The sequence below is a fragment of the Marmota flaviventris genome, chromosome 17 (genome assembly GCF_047511675.1).
Source record: "Marmota flaviventris isolate mMarFla1 chromosome 17, mMarFla1.hap1, whole genome shotgun sequence".
Taxonomy (NCBI): domain Eukaryota; kingdom Metazoa; phylum Chordata; class Mammalia; order Rodentia; family Sciuridae; genus Marmota; species Marmota flaviventris.
The window spans coordinates 64,919,186-64,937,274 of NC_092514.1; the positions used below are offsets into that span (position 1 = coordinate 64,919,186).

General features: G+C 42.7%; 1 protein-coding gene across 7 annotated transcripts in view; it reads right to left on the bottom strand.

The window, feature by feature from the left end:
- Bptf (bromodomain PHD finger transcription factor) overlaps positions 1-14,954 on the bottom strand; it is a 130,384-nt gene extending 115,430 nt beyond the window's left edge. For all 7 annotated transcript variants that reach the window (XM_027946213.2, XM_027946211.2, XM_027946212.2 and 4 more), the window contains exon 1: positions 14,119-14,954. In XM_027946213.2, the coding sequence (XP_027802014.2) occupies positions 14,119-14,749 (631 nt within the window). In that variant the 5' untranslated portion in view covers positions 14,750-14,954. The remainder of the gene's footprint in view (positions 1-14,118) is intronic.
- Between the last annotated feature and the right edge of the window lie 3,135 nt (positions 14,955-18,089).

An 18,089-nucleotide genomic window follows, 5' to 3' on the forward strand; every position in this document is an offset into this window, starting at 1 on the left:
AGGCACTAAGTTCAATTCTCAGCACCACATGTAAAAACAAATGAAATAAAGGTCCATCAACAACTTAAAAAAAGGACTAAGACTTTAAGAGGTGTGTGAAATAATTTGATTTCTAGAACAGGGAAAACTGAACTGATGGGAGGGGTTAAAATTGTATTAGCTATTTTTAATGTTGAATTATTTCCTCAGACAAGTCTCAATATAGTTGTGCACACATTAGAAAGGAAAAAGGACAAGAAAAAATCCACACTGATTAATATGTGCATTTCTGAAATACTTTTTAAGTTTCATAAATAGAATATACTATAAACAGACCTCAAAGGAGGTAATGTGAACATATTGAAATTAAGCAGGAAGCCATGTTTCTAGTAAAATATAGAAACTGCACCTACTGAACAGTGCCATTCAGTATGAGTCACTTGGCCAGGCTGTCTCCAGTGTGTGAATTACAGAACATATCCATGAGGAGAGAGGAGGCTAAACACTTAACTTTCTTAGAAAACTTCAGGAGGTTCCATGGCTGCAACTTAACCTTTAAGTCAAAAAAGCATTCCAGTCAAAAAAAAAAGGGGGATATCTTTTCCTTGAAAACCGTTAGCTAAATAATTCGGTTGTCACCATTTATTTATTTTTGTGTGGTACCAGGAACTGAACCCAAGGGCCCTTTCTTTATCACTGAGCTACATCCCAGTCCTTTTATTTTTTTATTTTGAGACAGAATTTCACTAAATTGCCAAGGCTGGCCTCAAACTCATGATCCTCCTACCTCAGACTCCCAAGTGGCTTAGATTACAGGATTACATGTACCACCACACCCAATTTGGCAGTAACTCTTGAGAAAGAGGTTTTACATATTAAATAGCCCAGACATACAGACGTACTGGGAAACACTAGTTACAATTCAGTACACATACTATAACTTTTAATTTTACAACATAGGAAGGATTGAATTCTCTCCCCCCTTTTTTTTCTTTTTTCGGTGCTGGGGATTGAACATAGTGGCACTGTATTACTGAGCTACATCCCCTGTCCTTTTTATTTTGAGACAGGGTCTCATTAAGTTGCTAAGGGTCTTGCTAACTTGCCAAGGCTGGCGCGAAACTTATAATCCTCTTGCTTCAGCCTCCTGGAGTCACTGGGATTAAAGACATCTACCACCATGCTGGTTTGACTTATCACATTAAATTCCTCAACCAAGTCTGAATCCTAATCCTTCCTGTTTTATCTATATATAAGATCTTAAGAAAATCTTAACACTGCCAAATTTGCCTTGATTTTGTCAGAACTGTGGCAGGCTCTGGAACATTATCAACTGCCTCTTCCCCCCCTCACCCCCAGCACCAAGAACAACAAATAATGTACAGGCATCTCAAAGAAGACCCCACCACTTACCATAGAAATGCAATACTATCATATACACAAAACTGGGCCAACAATCTTGACAGAGGACCAGAGCCAGACTATTGAGGCTACCCAGGCAGCACAGGATTTGGGGCAAAGAAAGGTCCAGAGGAAAAGAGATGTCAGGTAAATTCTTATTGGACCAATAGAGGCCCAGTGACTACCACAGCACAATTATCCAAGCAAACTTTCTGCAATGATATGAAATGACTCAAATGCGCTCTGTGTGTGGTGCAATACAGAAGCCACTAGCCACATGTGGCTGCTGAGCACTTGCAATGTCCATAATGCCTCTGAGGAACTAGAGGCTTAATTCATTTTAATTAACTTAAATAGTGTGGCTACCACTGCACAGCCCAGAACTAGAGGGTGAAAAGAACCCAGAGGCTTTCTTTGACCCAGTCAACAGTTACCTTGTGCTGCCTTCTGCACACTAGAGACTGAGCCAGGAACTAAAGGGGGAGCTTGGGTGAGACCCTCCAGCCCTAAAGAAGGTGCCAAGGAAGGAGGTGCCAGATAATTAACAGCTACTTCACAGTCTAATGTCTTAACAAAGAAAACAATAAAGGGGTCAAATAATCAAGAGGATGAAACAATCCTTTTTAAAGGTTTATGACCTTGATAACAGTTTCAAAATACCTGCACACTGATAGAACTCCAAGGAGAAAGAAATTCTTGACACTAGCTGTAGACCTTAACACTACTCTCTCCAGTAATCGATAAAACAAGTAGTCAGAAAATCTGCCAGACACAGAAAATCTTAACACTACCAAAGAACCTGACCTAACTAACATTAATGGACTATCCCAGCCCACAACAGAATACACTTTATTTTCAAGTGCAAATGGAGCATTCCCCTGGACAGACAATATTTCAGGGTGCAAAACAAAGCTCTAAAAATGTCAAACAAAATAAGGGCAATGAAGTATGCTATTTGAATATAATGAAATCAAACTGGAAAGCAGTCCCAGAAAGATACCTAGAAAACCCCCATATAACTGGAAACTAAACAACAGAGAGACGCACGCATGGTGCTGGGAAATGGCATAGGGGGCTGGAGAGCAACTTAGCCCCACGATGAGACAAGGGGAACCATAGAGAAGGCCCACAGAAGGTGAGGGTGTGACGGGTGACAAGGAGGCAGTCAGCACAGCAGAGAGTAACTACAGTTTGTGAGAACTACAAAGAATTCAGTCTTACTTGAAGAACAAATTCAAAGTGATAAGAAATAAAAATAAGGAAACCAACAATAAGGGAGATTTAGAAGTCCAGTCATCCTTGATCCCTTTTTCTTCTCACCACCACAACCCAGCCAAATACATCACTAGGAAGCCATTCTAACTCCTGAAATATTACCCTCCATTCCCACCAATGCCAACCCAGGATGTGTCTACTTCAACAGCCTAGCTCCCTTACTCCCTTCTTATCTGAACCACTCCAATTCAATCTCTTTCCATAGACAGAGAGACTTGGGTGCCACTATCCTCCTACCCCAGTACTAAGGATTGAACCCAGGGGCACTTTTACCACTGAGCTATATCCTCACAGTCCTTTTTTAGTTCTTTTTATTTTGAGATAGGGTCTCACTCAATTGCTCAGTCTGGCCTCAACTTGCGATCCTCCTGTCTCAGCCTCCCAACTTGCTGGGAGATATGCACTACCATACCTGGCTCAGAGACACTTTTTTTTTTTAATATTTATTTTTTAGTTTTCGGCAGACACAACATCTTTGTTTGTATGTGGTGCTGAGGATCGAACCCGGGCCGCACGCATGCCAGGCGAGCGCGCTACCGCTTGAGCCACATTCCCAGCCCCTCAGAGACACTTTTTAAAGAACACAAATCTAATCACATGATGCCTTACTTAAAAGTACTCACGCTTTTCCCTCCCATCTACTGCATGTGGTATAGAACCCTTTTTCTCCTCCTTTTACCTGGTTACTCTAACTTTGAGCTTAACTATCACTTCTTCAGGAAAGCCTTCTCTCTGTGCCCTGCTGACGCAATTATATTTACTTGTCCCCTTTTGAAATATTTTTCTTGCTGATACACAGAATGCCTGTCCTGCTTCTGGAGAAACCTCATTAGAGCTGGGGCCATATTTGATATAATTAATCACTATTGTATCCAAGATAGCAACTGGAACACAGCATGCACTCAATAGGTATTTTTTGAATAAATGAATAAAACAAAAAAAGAAAAAGAAAAAAAGAAATGAATAAATCAATGAAGTAGTCAAAGAAATTCAGATTCTAATAGAACTTTTAACCTATGAAATGCAGAGATGGTTTTTGTTGTTCTTGTTGTTTTGGTTTTTGGTTTGGGGGGGGCGTTAAATATTTTTTTAGTTGTAGATGGACCCGATATCTTTCTTTTTATGTGGTGCTAAGGATTGAACCAATGCCCCACACATGCGAGGCAGGCGCTCCGCCACTCAGCTGCGGCCCCAGCCCCAGCCCTTTTTTGTTTCTAGCATACTGGGGATTGAACCCTGGAGGATTCTGAGCTACATCCCCAGCCTCACCCCCTTTTTTTCTTTTTTAATTTTCAGACAGGATTTCACTAAATAACCCAGATGGCCCTGAACTTGCAATCCTGCTGCCTCACCACCTCCTCCCTGGAGCAAGATTTACAGGCATGTGCCAACACACTTGGCCAAAGACAGTTTTTAAACAGTCAATGCTGGGTTACATGGGCTTTGTATATTACTGGCATAAACAAAATTATTACAATGTAAAATATATAAAAATGATATTGGAAAACCATAATGAAACATAACAAACACTACATAGCTATTAGAATGACTGGAACTCCCATGTATTGCTGTTGGGAAAATAATATGGCAACACCATTTTGGAAAACAGTTTGGCAACTGCTTTTGGGGGGATGGGATTGTAGCCCAGGGTGCTTTACTACAGAGTTACTTCCCCAACCCTTTTAATTTTGAGACAGGGTGCTTCAAGTTACCTAGAGTCTCAGAAAATTGTTGAGGTTGGCCTCCAACTTATGATCCTCCTTCCTCAGCCACCAGGGTTGCTTAGGTTACAGTCATGTTCACCACACCCAGGAACAATTGCTTATAAAACAACTGAAATACACTCAACATATAACCCCAGTGATTCCACTCCTAGTTATTTAATGATGAGTAAGAAAAATTTATGTTCACACAAAACTATTGTTGAGCAGCTTTATTCATAATCTTCAAAACTGTGGAAACACCCAAATGTCTTAGTGGATGGATAAACCAACTGTGGTATACACACATAATGGGCTTTACTACGCTGTGACAAAAACTGATGACCTATTGATATAAGCAATATCTTGACCAAATTTCTAAAGCATTATTAGGTAACAAAAAAAAATTGGACTCAAAAGCCTACAAGGTATATAATTTCATTTATAACATTCAGTAAAAGGCAAAATTAAAGAACAGAAAATAAATTAGTGGTGGCCAGAGGGCAGAAGTAGGAGTTGATCAGAAAAGCACAAGGGCAGGAATGGTAGGACATGCATGGAATTTGAGCTATCTGGAAAGTTGAGGAAGAAGGATCACAAATTTAAGGACAGCCTCAGCAACTTAGTGAGACTCTAGTGTCAAAATTTTTAAAAAGCTGGATATGATGGCACACACCTGTGATCCCAGAGGCTGGGGAGGCTGAGGCAGGAGGATCACAAGTTCAAAGCCAGCCTCGGCAAAAACAAGTTGTTAAGCAACTCAGTGAGACCCTGTCTCTAAATAAAATACAGAATAGGCTGGAATGTGGCTCAGTAGATGAGTGCCTGTGAATTCAATCTCAGGTACCAAAAAAAAGGGGGTGTGGGGGTGGCGATGTGGCTCAGTGGCTGAGTGCCCTGAGTTCAATCCCAGGTATCAAAAAAATAATGATAATAAAAATAATTTTAAAAGGGTGGGGGATAGAGCTCAGTACTTGCCTAGCTTGTGTGAGGCTCTACTACAATTAAAAAAAAAAAAGAAGCACGGGGGCATTTGGGAGGAGTAGTGATGGGACCTTCTATAAAGTAGTGATTACATGGCTGTTCGGCAAAACTTAAAAATTATACACTAACAAGGATGAATTTTAATGCATATGTAAATTGAAAATCAATACTTTTTAAAAATTATTAGTATTCCCAGAGAAATATAAAATGAACAGGATGCTATAAAAAAGGAACAAAGAGGGCTGGGGATGTGGCTCAAGGGGTAGCGCGCTCGCCTGGCATGCGTGCGGCCCGGGTTCGATCCTCAGCACCACATACAAACAAAGATGTTGTGTCCGCCGAGAACTGAAAAATAAATATTAAAAAATAAAAAAAATATCTCTCTCTCTCTCTAAAAAAAAAAAAAAGGAACAAAGAAAATGGCTTTTGAAAATTAATATCTAGAAGCTGAAATAAAAACTGATTCCAAGCCAGGCATGGTGGCACATGCCTGTAATCCCAGCGGATCGGGAGGCGGGGGCAGGAGAACTGCAGGTTCAAACCCAGCCTCGGCAAGTTAGCAAGGCACTAAGCAACTCAGTGAGACCCTGTCTCTAATAAAATACAAAAATAGGGCTGGAATGTGGCTCAGTGATCAAGTGCCTCTGAGTTCAATCCCTAGCACATACATACATACATACATACATAAAATTCATTTAAAACAAAAAAGAATACAGACAACAATAAGTGTTGGCGAGGATGTGGGGAGAAAGGCACACTCATACATTGCTGGTAGGACTGCAAATTGGTGCAGCCAATACAGAAAGCAGTATGGAGATTCCTTGGAAAACTGGGAAGGGAACCACCATTTGACCCAGCTATCCCACTCCTCAGTTTATACCCAAAGGACTTAAAAACAGTGTATTAAGGGACACAGCCACATCAATGTTTGTAGCAGCACAATTCACAATAGGTAAACTGTAGAACCAACCCAGATGCCTTTCAGTAGATGAATGGATAGGGAAATTGGTTTCCCTATGGAAAATTACTCAGCATTAAAAGAGAATAAAATCACGGCATTTGCAGGTAGATGGATGAAGTTGGAGAATATAGTGCTAAGTGAAGCAAGCCAATCCCAAAATATCAAAGGCCAAATGTTTTCTTTGATATGAGGATGCAGATGCATAATGGCGACGGTGGGGTGGGGCTCGGAGCATGGGAGAAATGGAGGAACTTTAGATAGGGTGAAGGGAAGGGAGGGGACTAGGGGGTGGGAATGATGGTGGAGTGAGTTAGACATCTTCACCCTAGGTACGTGTATAAGACATGAATCACGTGAAATCATTCTGTGTACAATCAGTGTCTTGAAAAATTGTGCTCTATATGTATAATATGAAATGAATTTCATTCTGCCATCATGTATAACAAATCAGAATAAATAAATAAATAAATATTTTTTTTAAATAAAATACTTTAGTAAATACTGAGGCAGGAGGACTGACTGCAAGCTCAAAACCAGCTTCAGCAATTTAACAAGGTCCTTTAAGCAATTTACCAAGACCCTATCTCAAAATAAAAACTCAAAAGGGTTGGGGATGTGGCTCAGTGGTTAAGGATCCCTGGGTTCAATCCCCAATACCAAATTAAAAAAAAAAAAAAAAACAGATTCCCCAGATTTAAACCCATGAAATGTGGTTCCAGATTCTACCCTAAATCATTATACTACAACAAATAACATGGGAGGGGATGTGGCTCAGTGGTATAACACTTGCCTTGCATATGTGTGGCACTGGGTTTGATTCTCAGCACCGCATATAAATAAATGAATAAAATAAAGGTCTGTCAACAACTAAAAAAAATTTTTTCTGAAAGAGAGAGAGAGAGACTTTTTAATATTTACTTTTTAGTTTTCGGTGGACACAATATCTTTATTTTATTTTATGCTGAGGATCGAACCCAGCGCCCCACGCATGCCAGGTGAGCGCACTACCGCTTGAGCCACATCCCTAGCCCTAAAAATTTTTTTAATATTATTTTTCATTGTAGATGGACACGTATCTTTATTTTTATTTATTTATTTTTATGTGGTGCTGAGGATCCAACCCAGGGCCTCACGCGTACAAGGCAAGCGCTCAACCACTGAGCTACAACCCCAGCCCTAAATTTTTTTTTTTTTTAAATCACATCTCTAGATCCGACAATCAAAGAAGACTCATCTAGAATCACCAAATTCTCACAAATTATGACAGACTAAAATTCTGTGGTATGCTTATATATTAGGTGCCTCTTCACCTGCTACAAGTCTTCACACTGCCAGTGTGGAAATCAGCAGTATGAGCCCCACTTACACTCATCCTTATCAGGCAAATTCTTCTGGAATAAATTCCCCAAGCTGACTGAAGGCAATACAATAATCACAGACCTTTAGGAAGACTCAAAATCCAGCTGACTTTTGTCTTAAGAGAATTCTGTTTAAAAATTATTATAGGACTGGGATTGTGGCTCAGCAGTAGAGCCCTCGCCTAGCACGGGATGGACTCGGGTTCGATCCTCAGCAACACATAAAAATAAAGGCATTGTGTTGTGTCCATCTACACCTAAAAAATAAATTAAAAAATATATATATTATAACAGAGTTGGGATTGTAGCACAGTGGTAGTGCACTTGCCTAGCAGGAATGAGGCCCTGGGTTCCATTCCCAGCACAGGAAGGAACCAATGAAACAAGGCTGGGTGAATTTGCAGCCAGGCATGGTGGCACAAATCTGTAATTCCAGCAACTAGGAAGGCTGAGGCAGGAGGACTTCAATTCAAAGCCAGCCTCAACAATTTACCAAGATCCTGTCTCAATAAAATGAGATGGTAAATGTATTTCAGTGTTAGAGCACCCCTGAGTTCAATCCCCAGTACAGGGGAAAAAAAAATAATTAAAAAAAAAAATTTGTAGTTACAGATGAACAGAATGCCTTTATTTTATTTATTCATCTTTATATGGTACTAAGGATTGAACCCAGTAAGTGCCTTACACATGCTAGGCAAGCACTCTGCCACTGAGCTATAGCCCCAACCCCAATTTTTTTTTAATTGCAATGATCCAACAATTCCACACCTAGGTATGTTTATATAAACATATACGTATACACACGCTTATGTATATGTGTATAGAGAAATAAAAACCTATGTCTAGAAAAAAAACTGTACATGAATGTTCACAGTGGCGTTTTTCATAATAGTCAAAATCTGAAAACAAATGACCATGAATTGATGAAATGGATAAGCAAAGCATCATATAGTCATATAAAATGAAAATACTATTTAAATATAGTACTGATACATGCTACAACATTTATCAGTTTCAACTCACAGCTTCAAAAAAATTAAAAAATCAGTCAGCAATTTAGAAGATGGCCAACAAATGTTAGCTATTACTGTTACTGTGTTTATAATTTTTCAGCAAACTATGGGCAATCAAAAATGTTATTTAAATAATATAATAATAATAATGTAACAAAAAGACAGCCGGGTGTGGTGGAGCACACCTTTCCCAGCAGCTAGGGAGGCTGAGGCAGAAGGATAGAGAGTTCAAAGTCAGCCTCAGCAACAGCGAGGTGCTTAGCAACTCAATGAGACCCTGTCACTAATAAAATACAAAACAGGGTTGGGGATGTAGCTCAGTGGTTCCAGTGCCCCTGGGTTCAATCCCCAATACATAAAAAAAAAGACTATATAAAAATAATCTTAGATATGTACCAGCAAACCATTGAACCATAACTATATAATAATGTGCATTTTAATTCTTTCTCTATAGTTTACTTTCAGTCTTTGAAGTGCATTTTGCATGTATAAGTATTTTGCTTTTTTTTTTCATTGAAAAATATTCTGCCTTCCACTGGACACAGTAGCACAGGCCTATAATTCCAGCAATTTGGGAGGCCGTGGCAGGAGGATCACAAGTGCAAGTTTGAGACCAGTCTGGGCAATTTAGTGAGACTTATCTCAAAATCAAAAAAAAAAAAAAAAAAGGAAAAAGAATTGGGGATGTAGTTCAGTGGCAAAGCACCCCTGGGTTCAATCTCCAGTATTTAAAAAAAAAAAAAAAAAAGCTTCCAAAAACATGACAAAAGTTAGAATGAGAGTCTCTGCTAAGATACAACTAAAGTATAAAGCTGAGATTATAATCACTTCAATAAACGGACATTCAAAGAGAAGAGACCAAGGTGAGCAAGAAGAATCCTGGATGACTTCTCATGGCAAGGGGGGTTTGAGCCTAAGCAACAGAGGGAAAAAGGACATCAGCTAAGATTTGCTCCTGCTGTCACTGGCCATCACTACCCACCAACCTCTCTCTCCCATACACTCACCTGGAAGGACATATAGTGACTCAGAGGACAACAGGGTCTTGAGAGGTAAGGAAAGAAAGACCTAACAGAAGAGACCAGATCTCCTGGCCTTACCTCCCCCAATCCTGCTGCACACACATTTCAATACACAGACCCATTTCCAAATATGCCTGTGGGCAAGTACCAGAAGAGCAGGCAAGCAAGCCTATTTATTATCACAAACCTAGGACACGCCTCTGTACTACTCATAGATCATGTTGCCCAACTTTTTAAAATCTCTTCTGGCTCTCATTTACTTTCTTTTAATTCTCATGTTTAACCTCTTCAGGTGCTCATACCTGAAAAAGACATCGCACTCGTTTCCCTTATAATCTTTACCTACCTGTTGGTGAACACACTGTCTTCTTTCAGATGCTTCCACTCTCGCTCTACACTTCTGACAGATCAAGGCCCAAAGAATTCTGAAGTGCTTCTGGATAGATCTTCCACCCAAGGCTAAAAACCCATCCAGATCCCACCATCACATCCTCTTCCAGTCCATCCTGTTGTGCAAGAAGCCATGCTATACTTTCTAGCAGACCACTGACATCCTATCCCACTGCTGCCAGATCTTCTGACTGATTCTCAGTACCCAAATTAAACATCTGATGGGGGCGGGGGGTTCAGACCACCTCACAAGTCACTCTCTCAGTCTGGGGGAAAGGGCTACAGCAGGGGCTTAACCATATCTTTGTGAGGTGACGTCGGTGTGATGCACACTTGTGCATGACGCTGATGGGAATACAGCCTATCCCTTGGGTGTCCCAGGAGTGAAAAAAGTCTGAGGTCACCAGTCTGGCCCAAGCCTTATTCGACAAATGAGGGAGGAAATAAATGGCTCTGGCTTGTTTCTCTAGGAACTGCCCAACACAACATACAATGGAACTTTACAGTTTATTTCCTATTCACATTCTCAGGCTCTTCCAACTGCCCACTTGTTACTATCAGTGCCTGAGCTCATTTTGCTCACTCCCTCCCTCAGTCTGTCCTTACCATCCACAAGCCCATCCAGGAAGCATCTGCCCACACCAACCTCCCTGAACCCGGTATGATCTTGCCTTCCTTTAAATCTCCACTGTACTTTGTACCTCACTTGTAGCAATCAGGAATTACATGTATACTGAAAAGATATTTGGCTGACACTGCTGGGAATAAATACTGCCAAACCAGTAGCAAATTCTGTTTCAGATGAATCTATAGTTTATTCATGGCATGTCTGCCACTGATCTCCACTGTGGACATAAATCTTTTAAGTCTCTCAGGATAATGCCAGGGTTTTTGCTTTCTGAAGTGATCAGAGGTTCCAAATTTCAAAATTGCAGGTAAGTATTCTTAGAAATTTCACACAAGTTAAATGCAAGAACCACTGTTTCAAGTATAATTTTTTTTTCAAATATAATTTTTTTAAATTAGTAAATGCTTCATTTCAGAGTGCTTAGAAAACTTTACCAAATGCCTATTCAAAACAGATTTTCTATATAATCTTTCTCAATGCATTAGCAAAGTAGCCTATTAACCAAAATAATTCTAAATTTTATAAATAAAAATAATAAAGGTTTTATTCATTTAAATGTCTCTAGTGTAAGCCGAACAAGATGATTTCAAAGTTGACATTCCTACGTAACATTTGTCATGGGAATATCTTAGGTATCCACTTAAATTTTTCCTTCTTTAAGGAAAACATTTCATCTCCAATGAATAAACTTCTTTAAATCTATGGCTTTAGCAATATAAGCCAATGTCTTTGTATCAACAATTATACAAAGTACTCAATACATAGTACTACAAAGTACCCAATAGATAAATAGATGAATGAGCTATTTTTAATACTAGCAATTTAATTAGTGCTTATGCCAACATTCTAAAATACAATAACTAACCCACTTATTGTAAATTATCAACAAAGTAAACTCCTCTTTTAGCCTTGACACTACATAGAATTCATATCCACCAACTCTATTTTTTTATTGCTCTTGGGATATCTTCCACACATATACACAAATACCTGACAGCCTTCCTTTCAGGAAGTACAGATAATGAAACTAATCTTTAGCCTGAACAACCCACTGCCATGCTTTGTTACTCATTTTAGGCCAGTGCACATATACTAAAAGTTCAGAACACAAAATGTAACATTCAAAAGGCAAAACATTCAAATTAACACCACATCCAATAAAAGGAGAATGCCTGGCAAGCCTATGAAACAGCAGCTCAAAACAGTTAACTCTGCTATTAGAAACATTCACTAGTCAAACTGTCTATCAAAATCTAATGAGACCAACTGTTAAGTTTCCTAAATCCAAAGTATTTAAGTTATGGTATCCACTACAGAATTATCAAAACTTCACTTATTACAAATTCTCAGCTACTAACAATGATTTGTCCAACCAATCTTTGATGAGTACCAGCTATGTGTAAAACACACTGTTAGGAGATGCTGAGTGTATACAAACACTTACCCCTAAGGAGTTAATAATTTCATATAAACATAGGGCAAGTATATACAAGATAGGTTACAAGTGTCACTAAGAACAAAAAATCACAGAAGTATCAGAAATATACAAGTTTTGTTTTGTTTTTTTAAGGACAACTACCCACAATAATGGAATTCAGCATTTACACAGCCATCAATCCTAAATATTATTGGCTGGGCCTTCAGGTAGGAATTAAAGTTAGCTGAACTGCTCTGCCAAAATGCCTCAATCCTATCTTTAAAAAAACTTCTTCCCTAGTGTCTGTAATTCAGTCTCCATGTTTGAATTCCAGGTTCTTGGTACAATGAGGATCAACATGTGATTTCTTAAAGTAAAACCTATTACTATAAAAGATACACTAAAACTAACATGGCAAGAAATGAAAAGTTGCAAACAGTCCCCTCTACACACAAGACATAAACCCTTGACACTCATTCATTCCCTTCCTTCTCCCTGCCAGCATCTCCCCACCACAAGACAGGTAACTATTCTTTTCAGAAAAAAATTACCTTGTCTCATTTGATGTTATGACTACCTAAATGGGTTTAATCTGGCCTAATACCCATACTTAACCCAGTAAGAATTTAAACATTCATAAAAATATTTCAAAGTAACCATTCCTACTACTCTATATAGTCTCTCAGAAAGTGACAGGACACACATTAATTGCCTCCCATTTCCTCAAAAACTTTACTTTTGTAAAGTAAATGAATTACAACTGGATTCTAATTTAGTTAATCCAGGTAAACAAAAATATAAAGGAAAAGCCTGTTAAGCTGTTGCTATAGGTTGTTTTGTTCACAATGTAGTAAACCACAACTACGCATTCACTACAAATCAGTAATTGTGCGTGGCTTTTTTTTTTTTTTTAACAAAATACATCTCAGCACCAGCCTGGAGAAACTTTTCTGTGAGAAAACAGGTGAGACTTCACCATGGAGAAATTCATTACAGTTCCAGGGAGGACTTTTTCCTCAAAAATAAAATGAAAAGAAAAAGTCATTTTGTAATCAATCTGACACTGCTGCTGTGACTTCAAAAGTTCATCTCCAGCAACTATGTCTGGATGATCAACCGCACATCTTCTGCAACAGGTGCCACAGAACTTGCATTTCCCAAACAAAGCAAAGGGATCACATGAGGATCCACGTTCCTGAGGCTTTGCATTTTACTTCAGATTTAACCAAAACGATTCTGAATCGGATGGATTACTAAATTAGGCTTGGTTTGGTTTGGTTTCTGACTTTGTTTTTTAACCAGCCATTGACTAACAACTGTTGCACGCGCCCATTAGCACTTGAATACAAACACACACACACACACACACACACACAAGACCAGATAAGGATCCCCTACCATCTCAACTGATCATTTCCTTAACATAATTTTTAAACCGCATAGCTAGGGGTGAGAAGGGAAGCATGTATTGTGTGTATTTGGATCCCACAAACCGTCTCAATCCTTAATACCCTTTTAAGGAACAGACAGACAATAAAAATCTACAAGAAACCACATTAGAAATGCAAAGAGGTTTGCAAAACAAGAGGCTTCCTTCATTCTAAAAAGCCCACACCAAAACAAGGGGAGAAAAATGAACGCAATGGGTGTGTGTGTGCCAAAGTTTCAACCCTGCCGGTGGAGACACTGCACTGGCACAAATTTTGAAGAGGAAAAGGGGGGGGCTGGGGGGTGAGGAAGAAAGCGAGCGAGTGTGTGGCCTGCAAACTGCAACAATGCAATCTCCATTTTGAACAATGCGCCTCTTTCCTCTTGTAAATCTAGTTTTTTGCCACTTGATGTGTCGTCGCATTTCCCCTCCGTTTGGGGGGCGGGCGGGGATGGGGGGAGACCGGAGCAGGATGCACTCACTGCACACAAGAGGGAGTGAGCGAGGGGGGAGGGGGAGGAGGTGGGGAAGGAGGCTGCAGCGACCGGCCTGGGTGGGTACCTGGAGTGCTGCTGTAGGTGCTGTGGCTCCTGAAGCTGCTTTCCGTGCAGTAACTGGCGTCGTCGTCATCATCTTCCATCTCCTCCGGATAATCCGAGTCATCCTCGTCTTCCTCCATCTCATCTTCCTCTTCCTCCTCGGAATCCTGGGTCTCCTCGGCGTCGCCGTCCTCCTCCTCCTCTTCCTCCTCCTCCTCGGAGACCATGTCCTCCTCCTCCTCCTCCTCCTCGCTCTCGTGGTCATCGTACACCACTTTGTTGACGGCCCTGCGGGCCGGGGTGGTCCGGGCCAGGTGGCCGCCGCCGCCCCCGCCCCCCGTCCTGCCGCCCCCGCCTCCTCGCCCCCCCCGGCCCGGGGCGCTGGTGCTGGGGGGGGCCGGCGGCGGCGGCGGCGGCGGCGGCTTCCTCCGGCTACTGCTGCCCCCCCTGGGCGAGCTCAGCCGCGTCTTGGGCGCCACCTCAGCCTGGGCGGCGGCCCACCTGCCCCGGCTGCTGCCACGGTGCCGCGAGCGGAGCCCCCCGATGGGTCCGGACGTGGGCGGCGGCGGCGGTGGCGGTGGCGGGGCTGGGGCGCAGCGCTCCGCAGCGGGAGCCGCGGGCTGCTTGGGCGGCCTGCCCCGCCGGCCCCTCATGTCGGAGCCGCGGCGGGGGGAGAAGGGAAAGCGGAGGGGGGAGGGGCGGGCGCAGGGGGCGGTGGGGGGCGCCGGGGCCTGGTGGGGAGGCCTGCGGGGCCGGGCGGGAGGGGCCCGGCCGGCGGAAGCGGGTGGAGGGAGAAGGCTCAGTCCGAATTGCTGGGGCCCCACTCCGGATCGCCTTCAGCCGCCATCTTGTTTCTTCCCTCTCGCTCGGTGACTGGGGGAACCGACAGCGGCCGCAGGCCCGGAGAGCGGTCACGTGAGCTGCGCCGCCGACGAGCCTGGGACGGAGCGAGGGCGCGCGGCGGCCGCTAGGGGGAGCGCGGGAGCGACGCGTCGGGGGCGGGGAGCCCTGGAGCCCGGGCTCGGCTTGGAACGGAGAGAGGGGCGCGCCGCTCGCGAAATGCCCCAGCCGGAAGCCGCGGGGGGGACCAAAGTCCCCGCCCGGTCCCGGCTGGAGCCCGAAAGCGGCACAGCCACCTCCGCGACTCGTACACGAGGTTAGGAGAGGCCCCAGGTAGTCGTGCCCCTCGCGCCCCCGTGGGGAAACCGATGCGCTTTCGGAGCCCTAGAGGGTGTCGAGGGGGAAGACCCCAGCGACCTAGGGTGCCAGGCAGCTCCAGCGACGGAAGGAAATTGGGGGCCGGGGAGGAGAGCCCCCAGAATGTGAAACTGCGAAGGCTTGGTTGTAGAGTCCTGAAATTGATCCCAATGACCACTGCTGGGGGACTGCCAGGAACCACACCCGGGGCTGCGGGACCCGGAGGGAGGGTCACTCTGGATCGTGGCATAGGGTCCCCATCCGGAAAGCCTCTGATGACCTTCAGAACGCAGCCACGTTCCGGCATCTCCTCCCCTTTCCCGAAGACCCAGCTAGGAACTCTGCCACCTCGGCCAGAACTTGCCTCGCTCCCCTTCGCGGTGGAAGGTGGCATCTCGCCTAAAGTCAACTTCAAGATGTTATGTTTGTATTAATTGGGAAACAGCTTTAGTTTCTTTACTTGACAAGCCACTAGGTCTTAGCTCGGCCCCTAGAACGAACCATGATGACGAAATTTCAGGCACACACCCCAAATCAGGAGGACTCCTGGGGCCAAGGTTAGCTCTGGGGATGAGAGAGGTTTTACAAACCTATATTAATATCTATTGAAATATGAGACAACCAAAGAGCAAATTAAAGAAAAATAGTTAATAGGGTTCTGCCCACTAATTGCCTTACTACAGTCTGGTTAGGAAAATAAAACACATATATGAAGTGAAAATTAAGCCGGGTGTGGTAGCGCCTGCCCATAATCCGAGCTGCTAGGGAGGCTGAGGCAGGAGGATCCCGAGTTCAAAGGCAGTCTCAGCAATTAAGCGAGGCTCTAAGCCACTCTGACTGTGTCTTTAAATAAAATATAAAAAGGACTGAGGTTGTGACTCAGTGGTTTAAACGCCCCTGGGTTTAATCCCTGGTAACAAAATACAAGCAGTAGCCAAACCGTGGTCCATACCTATAATTCTAGAGACTCAGCGATTGGAAAGGATTAGACAGGAGGATTGCAAATTGTTCAGACCAGCCTCAGCCACTTGGATCCTGGATTCTGTCTCAAAAAGGACTGAGGATGTAGCTTAGTGGTAAAGCATCCTAGATTCAATTCCCACTACCAATAAATAAATAAACTACAAGGACTGATTGCCAAATGTATTCACTGTAATTCAGTTGCACATCAAGGATAACAAACATACCTACAGGGACCAGATAAGTAATGAAAAGTGGGCAAGGTGATGGATTTGGCAAACAGAAGTGCTCATGTTTTGTTTAATGAAAGCAGCTATGGGAATGCAGCCCTAAAATGGCTAGAGAATTTTCAAGAGAATATGAAAATGTGGTTTTCACATGAACTCTTGATTTTTAAATGTTGGCAAAAGTCAACGTCTTTAAAACCCTTCAGATTCGTTAAAATATATGTGGTACAGGCTGGGTGCAGTGGCACATGCTGGTAATCCCAGAAGTTTGGGAGCCTGAGGTAGGAGGATCACAAGTTAAAAGCCTCAGCAACTTAGTGAGGCCCTAAGTTAACTTAGCAAGACCCTGTCTCAAAATAAAATATGAAAAGGGCTGGGGATGTGACTCAGTAGCATCCCTGGGTTCAACTCCTGGTATCAAAAGGAAAAAGAAAAAAAAAGATATATATGTGTATATATATATATATATATATATATATATATGGGGGGGGGATAGATACAGCCCAAAGTCCACAGAGTCTATAAGTTTACTTATAGACTTATAAATGGAATTTAAGCTCTCAAGCTGTTACCTTCTACCTGGCTCAAATTCCTGATGATTCGTAGGCTGTTCCACTGTTCTAAGAAGCTACCTACTTCTGGTTGTTGGTGTGTACAATAAGGTTAGTGAATCTCATAGGACAGTCTTCTTTCACTGTGAAGTTGATTCATTAAGCAATGAATGCAACTCATGTTATTGAGTTAGGTATTCAGTAAACCCACATCGGGTGATGCTGGTAAAAGTGCAGCTAGCAGGAAAAGCAGATCCAAATTCAGTGTAAACACTTTCCCATGATACTGACTCACCGTCCCTCCATGATAGAGTCCATTATAATGATTCCTTTTTAAGTGGGCACTCCACAGTGGCAACAGCCAGGTTAGCCTGGGGGAGAAACCTATGATGAGCCTGTCATAACCTCTGTACCAGACTCATTGCCATTTTGTTCAGGTCCTCAGTAGGCAGGCACTGGCTTGACTAGGGGAGGAGCTTGATTTATGTCCACAGGTGGCTCTGTCCATCCACTTGCTCCTTATAGTTTTTTTAGCAATGAGAATATTTTGATAAGCATTCAATATGAGACACAAATACTCTCTAAGTCTAATCCGAGATGTTCTACATCCTCACCCCCAAACCTCCTTGTCACCAATCTGGGTTCATTACCACCTGGTCCCTGGGTTGAATAGTCTTTCTTATGGCAAAGAGAATCATAAGAGTACAACTCAAGTTGCCGAGTGATGGCGCACACCTGTAATCCCAGCTGCTTGGGGGGAAGAGACAGGAGTATCGCAAGTTCAAAGCCAGCCTTAGCAAAATGCTAAGCAATTCAGTGAGACCCTGTCTCTAAATAAAATATATAATAGGGCTGGGGATGTGGCTCAGTGGTTGAATGCCCCTGAGTTCAATCCCAGATACCAAAAAAAAAAAAAAAATTGTACAACTCAAACCTCCGTCCACTAGGAAGGTTTCTTCTTGCCCCTGTCTTTCAAGAACACAAAGTGTAGTTCTGCCATTTCCAGCTATGCCATCCATAGGTCCCCTGGTCATGGGGAGTTCTCCAGAAGGGCATGG